The sequence below is a fragment of the Lates calcarifer genome, unplaced genomic scaffold (assembly GCF_001640805.2).
Source record: "Lates calcarifer isolate ASB-BC8 unplaced genomic scaffold, TLL_Latcal_v3 _unitig_748_quiver_1388, whole genome shotgun sequence".
NCBI lineage: Eukaryota > Metazoa > Chordata > Actinopteri > Centropomidae > Lates > Lates calcarifer.
This window is the reverse complement of record NW_026117963.1, coordinates 13,912-27,556: the sequence shown is the minus strand read 5'-3', so window position 1 is coordinate 27,556 and position 13,645 is coordinate 13,912. Positions and strand designations below refer to the sequence as shown.

The 13,645-nt window shown below is 42.3% G+C and overlaps 1 protein-coding gene across 1 annotated transcript; it reads right to left on the bottom strand.

Annotated features, from left to right (window-relative positions):
- Positions 1-721: 721 nt before the first annotated feature.
- LOC108879790 (protein associated with UVRAG as autophagy enhancer-like) lies at positions 722-12,764 on the bottom strand. The gene is given in 19 exon segments (XM_051069260.1): positions 722-1,033; positions 1,035-1,084; positions 1,375-1,465; positions 2,467-2,623; positions 3,854-3,915; positions 4,236-4,356; positions 4,890-4,967; positions 5,061-5,100; positions 5,388-5,452; positions 5,541-5,677; positions 6,551-6,656; positions 6,764-6,809; positions 6,893-7,268; positions 7,531-7,628; positions 7,782-8,047; positions 9,457-9,892; positions 10,652-10,763; positions 12,244-12,311; positions 12,467-12,764. Coding segments are annotated over 17 exon segments (2,289 nt in total). The 5' UTR covers positions 10,749-10,763; positions 12,244-12,311; positions 12,467-12,764; the 3' UTR covers positions 722-970.
- Between the last annotated feature and the right edge of the window lie 881 nt (positions 12,765-13,645).

Below are 13,645 nucleotides of genomic sequence, written 5' to 3'. Positions count from 1 at the left end.
CTCCTTTGATAATACTGTCTTCTGACTTTATTGTTATCATGAAGTTTTTCTTTTTACCATTATAGGTTTTCTCTTTTTTAACATACGATAGCCTTTACTGGGTGCTTCACTTGTTGTGTACCTCACTTTAGGACATGCTTTGCCCCATTTGTGACCAGAATCTGGTCGAGTCAAAATAACAACATTAACAAAACATGTAAAATTAAGAGATAACTTTGGTATTTTTGAACCTGGACCTGAACCTTAAGGTATCACCATGAACAGCTGCTGCAATGCAACCCAATAGGCAATTCTCCACACCAAATAACATCCATTAAAGTGCTTGTTCTTGCCACTGACAGGCTCAGATTGTCATTATCTATTAGGTTGTTACTGTGTGACTCTCAGTGGTGGAAGAAGTAATCAGATACTTTACATGAAGTAAAAGTACCACACAGTAACACAGACACACACACACAGATGGAGGCAGTGTGTTCCAGCAGCTCCTGAGTTCTGCTCAGTTAAATCCCTGTTTTTGTCAGTGGAGTCTGGTACTGATATATACTGAGTCATGCACATTAAATAAAGTGAATTCAGGTTTTCATTGTGTCTAATTAGTGAATGAATGTGAAAAGCACTCATTTCACCCAGTTATCAGTAACATACAGTATGTGTTGCTGTCCGTGTTTTGTCATGGTCAGAAATCACCTCAAGGCTCTTTCCACCACAGGAACGACATTTCAGAAATCAAAAGTTCCAGGTACTCCTTGGGCTTGGGCTTGCAGTTTATTACAATTAAAGTGAAATTTATTATTCATAGCTCTGTAATAAAAGACCTGTAAACATCTACATCTGCTCATATGACTATCTGCATGTGAATTAACATTAAATGTAACATTTTTTAAAGGGCTTTCATTTTTGTTTCATGAAAATTCAAAATGAGTCCACTGACTGGGATACATTAAACGTCGAGACACTGAGCTGCAGCTGTTCAGTCGTTGCACGTCACACATCCATCTGAGTGTTTTTTCCGTGACTGGATCCGTGCACATTTTTGGACACTTCTTTTCCACAAAGCAGTGCTTGTGAAAGCAGGCCTTGCACACTGTATAGAGAGAGGCAGTGTCAGCACAGAATGGCATTTGTGTGTTTTATGAAGACAGACACGAATGAAACAATTTGAAACTCTTTTAAGCTGAAATTTCTGCTGCTGTTTATTTTGTGCCTATGTTATAAGACTCTTTTATTACCCACCTCCCACTGTAATATTCATCCCATCTGAATTGGGTTTAAGCCTGCTCTCAACTCTCATCTCATGTCATTGTTGCCTACTTGCCCCCATTTTACAGTACCAGTCCTACATCCTGCATGTCATCAGCATTTGTCTGAGCTCACCCGGACACCGCCGACATATGTCTCTCTGAAAGGGAAAGATGATGTCGTTTTCTCTGCAGAACTCGCAGATAAAACCTCGGGCCAGACAAAGCTGTGTGAAAGGCAGATGGAGAGGTGTCATTCCACAGTGATAAAGTCTCTTGTTTCTATCTAAAAATCTGACCAAATTAAAGAATAACCATAAGCTAATAAAAAAGTTCTGTACAGTGGTAGTGTAACTTCCTGGCTGGTAAAGTTTTCACCCCCTCTTGGAAGTTTTCATGTTTTATTGTTATGAACACAGGTAGATTTAATGTGACTTTTTGACTCTGATCAACAGAAAATGAGGAAATGTGGTTTCTCTAACATTAAATAACATAAAGTTGAAGTTTGGACGTCCTGAATCATTATTAATAAAGAGTTTAACAGTCAAAAACTCAGCTCATCTGTTACTTTGGGGCCATGTAGGCGTGGTCTGATTAGATTTGATTGACAGCGCTGGTAACAACCCACCAACTGTGACGTCAGGTTTTCATTCAGGCGTGGCTAAATCCTGATTTGTTCATGGAAAATACATGACACCACCTTTTTCTAACTGAGTCCAGCCCACTTCAAATCAGTGAGAAAAGCAAAGACAAAAACAGAAATGCAGAAATCTCATGGGACATAGCTCATAACTTTGGCAGAAATGTGGATGTTTGTGTAGAACTCCCTGTGAGTCAGAAACATGACCTTTAGTGTCAGCGTGAAAACAGATCTCTACACGGTGATTAAATCAATTACAGACCTGCAAACAAGAATCTTAGAATTAGACGTATTCACTCCTTCCAGGTCAGCCTGTTGTGTGGACATGTCTTGAAAAGTTTTGCATTTCTGGATGTTGTCATTTTTGCTGCATAGTGATCATGAGTCAACAGTTTTTCAAGTTCCTCTGTCGCTCCATTAAATGAGCTTTGTTGCTTTTAAGCCATTCCTGTGCAGCTTTGACTCTGTCCAAGTAAAAGTTCACTATTTCAAACCATGAAGATGAAGAAACATCAATAATATTGTGGATTAGAGATAAACTGTGTGTTCTCCAGATTAAAGTAATAACAAGCCATCCTGCAGACTGACCTCACAGTTTTCAATGTGACTGATGGCAGAGTGCTGCAGCGCCTTGGCCTGCGCCACAAGCTGACCCTTCTTCACCCTCAGCAGGTCGTCCATGGAGAAGACATGTGGCTGCTCAGAGATCAGGTGAGCAGGAAGTTGCTCAAACTCACTCATCACCCTGAGACACAAACACAGGACACAGTCACATTAAAACAGCTTTAACTGAATCCTCTCCAAACCTCCCTGCCACAACGGTTCAACACACACAAAACACAGTAGGACACTGAAAAACATGTCACAGGAAACAACCTTACACAGCTCCAGTAATTACACTTCTTAAAGAATTAGAAGACAAGAGGAAGCAGCTAGCTCTTAAAGGATAAACTGGATACTGACATATGGTGAATAAAAACTAGGAAACTGTAAATACTGGGAACATTTAAAGGTCGTGGGGAAAGAATCACTCCTGGCTCTACCTGTTAGAGCGAACAGGTGCTCACAGGTTGATGTAAAAGGATGCATTTGTACTGTTGATTAGTTATTAGAATTGATTGGTTATCACCAACCGTTTTGCTAATCAGATAATTGCTTCAGGCCAAAACTGCAACATATTCATCTTTATAAACTGAGTATCTTTGGGTTGGCTCAACAACACAAGATGTTTGAGGACATCACCTTGGACTGTAGCAAACTGTTGTGGACATTTTCCACACTTTGTTTATATCTTATAGACAAAGCAGTTCATGAATAACAAAGCTCTAGCTGGAGGCGTTAAGGGGAGAGTCAGGACATGGAGAAGGTTTACTGTAGGAAGGGACACAGGTTCAGCTCAGAGTTCAAACTCTGCTGTTCCCTGTTCTCTGGTGTTATTTTCCTCTGGCTGCTCACAGTTAAAGTATTTCCAACCTCTGTCTTAACTTCTGTCTTTGTGCCCAAGAACCGTGCATGTGCTTGTATCTGTGCATGTGGCAAATACATTTACTTGATCTGTGACTGAAATATTTACATCATGCAGCTGAGATTTCTGAGCTATTTAAACGTTTTTGTGAATGCAGCTGCAGATCGCCACCTACAGAACTTTATGTGGAGATTCTTACATTTCTCTGGAGCTCATGGAAAAGATGTGGATCCACCTTTATATTTAAACCTCACATTTTCATCATTCATGCTTTAATAAATGTTTATATCCTTAAAAGTCACTGTATGCAGAAATTTGGCTCAGAGCTACTGTGTCAGTTGCTGTGTCTTCTCTAATACTGCCACTGGATGGCGCCAAATACCCTGCACACAGTGGCTGGATTAATGAAAGTTGAGCCACTCTATCAATTTTAAACAAATAGTCTCAGTATTATAATAATGATAGTGTGTGTTCATGAAGGAGTCAGAGTAAAGTAAACATTCTGTCTACCTCTCAGATAATCTGCAGGCTCTCAGCAGCTTCTTGATGACCAGCAGCTGCTCCTGCAGCTCCTGAAGGACAGAGAACAAAAATAAAAAACAGTGAAATACATTTAAAACTAATCTCAGCTGATGTGTTGTCTGTGTTGATCCCAGATTAATCAGTGATGAAAATAATCACACGCAGTTTTATCATGTTTTGAAAATGAAGGACGAGGTTGAATTAAAAAATAAGTAATAAAAGCTTGATTGAAACAAAGTTCATGAACAAATATAAGGCAGTAGTTTGATGTCCCATCACACCGTGTACACGACACATCACCTCTCTTCTGTTCATCCTGTTGATGACCAAGATAATGACAATGAGAAGAAGAATGTAACCTCAGACTCACCCTGAACTTGTCCAGCTCTTTCACTCTGCTGCACAGCGTCTTACCAACACAGGTCAGGTCAAACAGAGGCTGATGCCAAACTGAGTCCAGCAGCTGTTTGGAGAAATCACTCACAGGATACCTGCAATGTAAATATTACTGTGACATGTCTTTATGCTCCTGTCCAGCTGTTTGGGAATTTATTGAATAAATAATAATGCAGCAAGCCGCTGTTGTTTTTGTTGGTTTTGACTTTTTGTTGTTGTTGTTGTTTTGTTTTGTTTTTGTTTTTTTTCGGGATGGGGGGGGTCAGGTTGTTTTTTTCAACCTGACCCCCCCCCCGATCGATCAAATGTTTGATCGATAAATGTTTGATCGTTTTAGTTTCCCTGAGCTCAAGGTGACATCTTCAAATCATAACCAACAGTCTAAAATCGATGTGTTGGTTTTATAGTTGTAGAGAACAAAGGAAACCACAAAACATTCACGTCAGAAGCAGGAACCAGAGGATTTTTACTGTTGATTGAGTTGTCATGACAATACGCTGACCGGTCTCAGTAGCAGCTGTATTAATGTTTACCATCGGTGACAGATATTGTTAATAATAGTATTGGTAATAGACCTATTAGCAGTTGCATTAATCCTAGAGGGAGTTGAAGTTTGAGTTTTTGTTACCTGCCAAAGTCCCAGCAGGACAGAACTCGACCAGGGATCACAGCCTCAGAGCCGCTGTGGCAGCAGTCACAGAAATACCTGCAAGACCCATCACAGTTAACCAACAAAGCAGGTCTATTTATTTTAATATGGAGCTTAATATGTAGTTTATCAGCAAATGATTGTATGCACCTGCCCAGGTATTCACAATAGCGCAGTTTCTTGATGTACCCTGGTGACAGACAGAGAGTTTTTAATCAGCTCTGATGTTACTGAGTGAATACATGAAGGACAGTCTGAGGCCGCTTCGTGTCCACGGCCTTTTAATTTCACAAACTCTGTGAGACAATGTGATGTTTAAATTGGTTGTCGTATTGTATTCTAGCTGCCTGGCTCGGCCTTCTGTGGACACGACAGTGGATTAAACTGGGGATTAAAACTAACTAACAACTAATCACTAATCCCATACAAGTGAAAAACGTTTGATTGTCAGTGTTATCTTCACAAACCAGTACTCACTGGGCTCCACCTCAGTCCCACAGCCTGCACACAGGAAGTGCTGTAAGCCCACGACTTCACTGCGTCTGGAGGAGGAAACAGAAACACACACATGAACCCTCTGCTGCTTTCAATCTTTATTAGTGTTTGAGTGTGGTGGGATGTGATGGAGACCTGAGCGTTGGCTGAACTGTGAAGATGATCTGGAAGCGAGGAGGAGCCCAGTTCAGGGATCCTCTCATCCTGGTCCTCAGTCTGATCTCCTCTGTCAGGCTGTCGCCACTCACCGCCACTCTCCCAGTACCTGGCAGCTTATGACCACAGAGACAAGAGGGGAGAGGTTATGGACCTGTACAGTTCAAGGCTGTGTCTCATGGTCAGGTACAGCAGGCGAGGGGAAGCCAGAAGGCAGAGTTTGACCTGTTGGTGGCTCCAGATGAAAAGTCAGAGAGAAAGTCGGTGAGATTCAGTCTCTGGGGACCATGAATGTTTGGAATACACTCTATCTATCACACTCTGACAGTGTAGTCCCACTCACTGAACTGAATCAATTACCCATGATGCCCTTCTCCTTCTGGAGCAGGAAGTGTTGTGGCTGTAACAAACTCCAAACTCTGTCTCTGACTCTTGGTCTCTGCGTCAGTTTCCTGGATCTCAGAGATGAACTCTGGTTTTAATGACTCTAAGTCTCTTTAACTGATCTACAGTTCAGCATCAGTCTGAACTCTCTGGGTCTGATTCCAGCAGTTTGAGCTGCTGACTCTCACTCAGTCAGAGGGAGATGGAACCTGCTCAGGTACACAGAGCAACAGCAGGTGTTCAGGGAGCAGAGAGGGAACGACAGAGACACTCTCCCTCTCACACTGAACCATCACAGTGATCCTGAAGCTGAGATTTTCAGGTTAAATAGTTACATCATGTTTCTTGAAGAAAGATGAAGATGCCAGTTCTGCCCCAGTGGTCAGCGGCAGCACTATGGTCCAGACATCATACCACCTGAGGTGATACAAGCTACTGACGTACAGTATCCATGGCCTCCATCAGAGAGACATCATTGGAGGAGTCTCCACCACCCGTGACCAGTAAAATCACTATCAGCCATCAGCCATTTTGTAAATATTTGTCCCTGTGTCGTCTCCCACGCCGCAGATTCAAACAGTTATCAACAGCTGCTGTGTTCTCACCTCCTGAAGTGAGCTACGGAGGCTCTGCCGTCCACGCCGAGGCTCACGGGAAGGAAGCCAGCTCCTCCTGAACTCCAGCACCAGCTGCTGGGCCAGCCACTCTGCGCTGCGTTGAAGGACACGGCACAATGACTCAGAAATCACAGAATCAGAACAAACGTGCAGGTTTCAGAGATGGCAGGCTGGGTGGGCGTTTCAGTTTGTTTTTCTTACTTTCTGAGAGAATCTTTTGGTGTCAGTGTAGTGTCTACTCCACAGTCTGAAATTAAAACACACAGTCACTTTGTGCATAAAATACTGGGTGGGCCTCTACCACTACTTTATTCACACAAATCATTTTACCTTCAAATCCACTGTCGGTGGAGAGGACAGACAAGGTCTTAGGTTGATGCTCAGCCTCATCGTTGCCTGTGTCCTCCTCCTCCTCTTTATCCTCAGTGTGTCGGTTTGTGTGCACATTAGAAGAGTGTGTGTTTCTGTGTGACATCTTCTCTGAATGTCTGCTCTGTCTGCTGCTGCAGCTCTGTGTGAGTCTGTGTGTTTCACATCTCTGTTTGTGTTCACGTGTGAGACAGTCCTCTGCAGAGTTTGTGTGTCTGTGTGTGCACATATTGTAGTCTGTGTGTTGGGTTGAGGTCCGTGGGTCGCAGCTCAGAGTCCACTTTACACCCTCCAGCACCTCCAGCACCATGTCCACCACGATGAAATGAGCGTTTTCCTGCACACACAGTCATTCATACAGACCGCTTGTCCTCATTATTATCATCAGCAGAGACCAAGAGGTAAAACTGCCTCCATCCTCTGATCCACGTCTGATCTTTACTGTTTCCAAATATTTATTTGTTGTGTTAAAAAGTGAGACAGCTGTTTTTATATTTTTATAGTTACCAGGTGCATTTTTTCACTTTTTACATCAATAACATACAAAAAACTACAGGTATAGGTAAAAACTGTAACTGCACTAAAACTTGGTAACACACCTTTTCCAGCTCACAGCTGGTCTTGAAGATGTCTGCAGAGGATTCTGGGATACCGCTGCAACTCCTCTGTTTACTGTGTTTGGCTGAGGTAGAGAGGCCTGACAATACACACACACATGCACATACACACATAAAGAATACAGCTCTCAGCAACAGCAACATCAACAGTGAATCAAATGACCTGGTGACAGGGTTCTGATGCTGCTGATCTACTTTTACAGATACACCTGTAATATTTAATCCTGTTGTACCTGGTGTGCGAGGGGCATCACAGCTGGTTCGCCGCTGCCCTCTGTGCTCGTCACCCTGCTGTCCACTGAAGGGCAGGTGGAACAGAGAGATAAGAAAATTGTTCAGATTTGATGAGACTGAGATGCAGCGCTGCTTCTTCTCCTCCTGGCGAGGGGACGAGCGGTGACCGGAACTGGGTTTGGATCCCAGGTCCTCCATACTGCCTCCTGTCGGGCGTCCATGCTGATGCAGAGACAGTGAACCAGCAGCAGGAGATGAGTCCAAGCTGTAGAGAGGAAATGCTGTTTATCAAATGACAATGTGAAAACAGTGTGTAATGTGAAAGTGCCCTAATGTGGCCAAAAAATCATTTCTCACAGACTTAAGAGAAAGACAAGTTCAGGTTAATGAGACATTAAAATAAACAAGTAAGAAAACGAGATGACATCTTAGACAACATTTTCTGAGAATCTAAGTGTGCTCGCTTGATTTTAAGACTGAAACAAAGACTGCAAATGTTAAATGTTTACGTGTGAAATGTTGAAACACTGAAAGCACTGACGTACTGTATACAGAAAAAAAACGTGTAAGAGGGAAGTGTGATCTCTGTCAGAGAAAGTTGAAGTAGGTGTGCTGTAAATAATGTCACTAAGTGCAAACATTTACTGTGATCTGTTGGTTTGGTAATCCCCATGTCAAAGTAAAACACTTGCTGGGAGAAACTTAGTCACTGTAAATGTAAATGGTCTGTGAAGTAAACTCAGGTCATCTTGACTCAGCAGCCTCCACACACACTGACATCTTTTATTCCATTTGTCCTCCACTCACTGCTCTCTGTGCTGGTTTCGGTCCGTGACATTAACCTATGTACTTGCATAGTTTTTGTATTGATTGGTGTTTTTATTCATTTATTACCACTGGCTGTCGACTGTAAGGGAAACATATAAGTAAAGAACAACGTGCACGTTACGCTGAGGAGATTACAGGTCAGAACTAGAGAGAGATGAATCTGTTGTGTTCACTCCTCCGTCTGATTATTCTTCTTTTGTCAGACTGAACTGGTGCTTTATCAAAAAACTGTGAAAGAAGTTGTTATAGTCTGGGCTGACGGTAACAATGTGCAGATTTAATAACTGCTCACTGTGTGTTAAGTATGTAAGCCTCTTCACTTTATGTTTCATTTCCTCATGAGTCTGTAGGCTGCCACACAGCTGTCAGGACATTAACCATCAACCATCAAAGTCAGGTCCAGTAAACTCTGGTTGGAGAGGAAGTCAGGCAGCCACAACCTGTCCAATGATCCAATTTTAAGAGCCAATCGAGCTGTGTCCGTGTTAAAGCCACTACATTCAGGAGTTAAATATCCCTTACTGTGGCGCCATCCGGTGGTCATATCAAAGCATCACCAGCAGCAGACTGCACCAGTCTTCACAGGCACTGCCTTGTTTTTCTGTCTCAGCTCCGTATAAGATCAACACGTGGTTACTGTGGGTTACTTTACTGTCACTTTACTCTTTTCTTCTTGACTTTGTTGTTGTGAAATCCAGAGAGTGCAAAAACATATATCTGCTGTCAAGTTTCCCAGTGAAAGAAGCTTTGGTGCAGACTCCCTGCAGCAGTGCACCGACCTGATGTTAGCTGAACGGTAAAAACCCCTGATAGCGAGTGTTTTTAAGTGTTTGAGCCCATGGTTACCTTGGTGGATTCGTTGTGTCTGTTTCCCCTCCATGCCAGGAGATGGGCCTGTGGCGTCTGGAAATGACCGGGCTGCTCCTGGGGAGGAGGAACCTCTCAGCCTCTGGATGCAGAAGAGACCGGTCCTCCTCACTCCTACTTTCAGTCTCAGGGGGTCTTGAGTTCCCCTTTCTGCCTTCCTCACTATCATCATCCTCACTCACATCACTGTGACTATTGGTGGCTTTGTCTATGTTGTACAAAGCAGAGCTGGAGCGAGGGCTGCAGCGGGACGGATGGGAATGTGCAGAGGTCTTGTGATGTGTCCTCTGTGGTGCTGGCTGTGGAGGTTGATGGGACAGTGTTGTTTCTCCTCTGCTGCTTTCTGGTGGTGACAGAAGGAGGAGTGGGACTGATCCTGAGCCAGGCGACTGATGGTTTGGGTGAGAAAGTTCTCCTGGAGAGGGTCACAGGGAGACAGAGGAGGACAAGGTTAACTTTATCAATACATATTTCAAATGGATGAGAGACCATTTGAAAGCTGAGCTGATGTTTGAACCAGAAATACGTCAGGAGACATGGAGAGAAAGGTTGGCATGCAAACAAATGATGAACAACACTTTTCAAATGAAAGGCCTGCCAGGACTGTGGGGCTAGAAGGCTTTTAATGTGAACCATCAGGGCCAAGTAGTTACACAGTGCAAGAAAAGTGACAACATGGAAGTTACAGGGATTGATTAGTGAATGAAAAGCAGCAGTGCTGAGTGTGACATGACTGTTGTATGTAAGATAACAGGTAAACATGGAGGAGTGATGAGTCTGAACAGTACATGCAGGAAAGATTACTAATACAGGCCGGTGTCAGATAAAAATATAAGATATACTTTACTGATTACTGAAAATAAAAACTATGTGAGGAACTATTTAAGTAAATGAAATGAAGAACTGAAAGGTGTCTGCATTATTTACCTCACAATACCAACAACAGACGTGATGATGGTAAAGTCATGTAAGGAATATGATGCAGCCATGTCATGCAGTGTAGTCGATGTGGACTTTATACTAATAATGTAACAAATGGCCTGAGAATTAAACAGAAGAAACAGGAGCTGTGTGTGTTTGTCGTGGTTTTCACGAGTCTGCCTGATGTTTCCTGTGTGGCTGCAGATTTAAATATCTCCACAGGTGCTTACTCAGAGAGTGTGGAGGATCTTACCTGTAGCTGTCGGAGCAGTAATGACGGGTGTTGGCGACTCAGCCACTGAGTCCACACACCAGCTGATGTATCTGGATGTGCAGAGGGAGGAGGACATGCCCCTGCAGGTTTCCATCTGTGGAAGAGGAGAGACACAGTTTCCGAGCAGAAACAGCTTTGGTGCAAACTTTTTAATGCAACAATGATTCCTATCGGCAATGAGTCAGGATTTACCCACTCAGAGAAAAGAAAAGAATCTGACAGGACGTTCATCTGTTCCATCTGTTCAGATTTGTGACTTTCAGAACTTGTTTTCATTCTTTGTTCTGTTTGGAGATGTGTGCAGGCAGTTTGATCACTGCTGCTCATCGAGATCAGAAAACAACTTTAAGGCTCTTGAAGGTCAAAAGTCTTCAGTCTGAAACTGATTGTTGTTGATTGCATTTGAAGGCCCACATCTGAAGACAAGAGTCTTAATGCATGAAGGTGTTTTAGAGAAAAAACTGGAGGCTGATTAAAGGTTGTACAAACTTTGACAGTTTCATCATTTCAGACCCGTCAGTGGAAAAACACATTATCACAGATGTTAGTCAAGAGATGTGGCGTCACAGATGAAATCTGCACTTGTGCAAGCCTGAATTTGAATGTGAATGTTGCAAATCTGTAAAATATTGTATTGTAAGTATTTCTTAAGATCAAATCTACCGTCAAAATCACTTGTTAATATTTTCCACTCATAAATTACAAATCTTATTATTTCTTGTGGGAAATAGTTGAACTGGTCAGCTGTGTAAAGTTTACACAGGCTTTAGTGATACAGCACATGTGCTAGTGTTATGACATGAGCCTGGTGGTTCTGCTACAGAAATACTTTGGTACAGGGGAGTTCAAACCTGTGAACATCAGTGAGAGGAAACTTCCACCTGAGCTGGAAATGACTTCAACCACTGCAGGTTTTTCATCCGGGGCTTTTTATAATGATCATATTCTCATTAGAAAACAGGTTTAAAAAGTGTTTCACAAGGACAGACGTGAAACAAACAAGTGAACAGAGTACGAATGTAATAAAAGTATTGTGTGTCCAGTGAAATAATGTGTTTTTAAAGAGCAAACTTTCCTCTCCTGGTTCCAGAGAGTCGAGGAGCCCTGATTGGAAACTTCTGCTTTTGTTGACCTCAACCTGGGACACAAACCTGACAGTAAAATCTCCTCAAACCGTCCTGTTAGGTCTAACTGCAGCCTGCACTACACTGACCTCCAACACACTGATGGTAGATTCTGATTCGCCTTTCACAAAGACATAGTAGAATATAATCTTTTTAATATTCCCTGGAGATTCAGCCTTTCAAGAACGAGTTAGAACAAATAATATACAATATACAAAAAATATACCGAGACAAATGTGATGTGTCAACGTAAAAAAGAAGGAAGGAAAATAATAATAATTAACATTTCTGTGCTAATATAGAAATCTATCATGACATATCATTTTCAATGACTGAGGACAGTGTTGGCTTTGAATCTGGTTTTACCCCAAAACCTGCGAGTTTTATTACGTTTTTGATTCTTTTTAAAAGAATTAAATTTGCTTCAGCGTGTTAACATAAACTTACTGGTCTGCCCTTCAGATGGCTGATTCACTTCAAAACCCCCGGCAGAGTTTCCTGTGCAGCAGTAGTCTCTGATTGTGAGAGATAATGTGTTGAAGTGCCAACATGTTAACAATTTTAGTAAAAGTAAAGTGTGTTGGAGCAGAATCAGAGTCGGAGCAGCACTGACCAAAACACAAACCACTAAGAACCTGTGTCAAACCCCAAAACAAACCAATCAACTCACCATTCTGTGAACCCCGAAACCGAAGCAGTGAGGAAACCTGTCGGGGGCCTGGGGGACTGAAGCGAGTGTTCATCCAGCAAAAAGTGACGCAGAGAAAGGAAGAGGCAGCTGGTTATCAGCACTTCCTGTATTTAACAGTGGTTTGTGTTTTCTGTGGCTGAGCAGTCAGCAGTGTTTCTCCTGAGAACAGAGACGACTAAAGACTCTTATTTTAATGCACAGCAGAGATCCATAACCTCTCCTCAAGTCATTTACACCCCCAATCCACACCCCCAGAAACGACTGTCATAAATGTCCTGACAAACGCTGGAAATATATCATCACTTGTCATTTGTAACAGGAAGTTTGCATCAACCCCGGCTTTTATTTTTGGCTACTTTTGAAACAGTAGGTTGAATTAAGTTCTTCCTGTGGATAAAACTGCAAAGAGTTTGATTTTTTTTTTTTTTTAATTAAAAAAATAAAATCAGGGGGATTTTATTTTTTGATTTTATTTATATTGATTGCTTACAGTGAACGTTCTCAACCAACAGTTTTAATGTTACCTAGGAAATCAGAAGGAATGGCTTTTCACTTTCACCCACGTCATCACAGAGAAAACCACAGCAGGAGTGATATGTTCTGTTTAAAGGTTATAAAGGTGCATCTTCCTCAATCTAAAAGTAACCATGGTTACAACAGCACAAGGCTTCCTTCAGCAGAAATATCTGCCACAAAAGTGTCTCAGGCCGGCGGACCGATGGCTGTCATGTCAGCTGGCAGCTGGTGGAGAAGAAAGAGGAAGTTTTACGCAGAGTCAAAGTATCGGTGGGTTCGATTTACCTCCATTTTTATGGGAGATGAAGTAGAAGCAGCTGAAATCCAATCCCTCTGACAGGAAACGTGTCCATGCACAACAAGCTGACAGTACACATGCTTCATTACCAATTTACATTTCAAAAGCTGGTTACAGACCTTTAGAATGACATGAATGTTTGTACCATGGACAGAGTTTTAAATAGGCCCACACACCACTGCTACAGAGAGGCAAAAAACCAAGACTGAAATAGACACAGAATGACTACAAACCATGCACGTGTATCATTTGCAGACATTTTGCGTCTCCTTGTGGTGGGTTTGTGTATCTTTCAGGTCGTTTACATCTCTGTGCAGTCGAACTGTGTCTCTCTGTTTTGATCT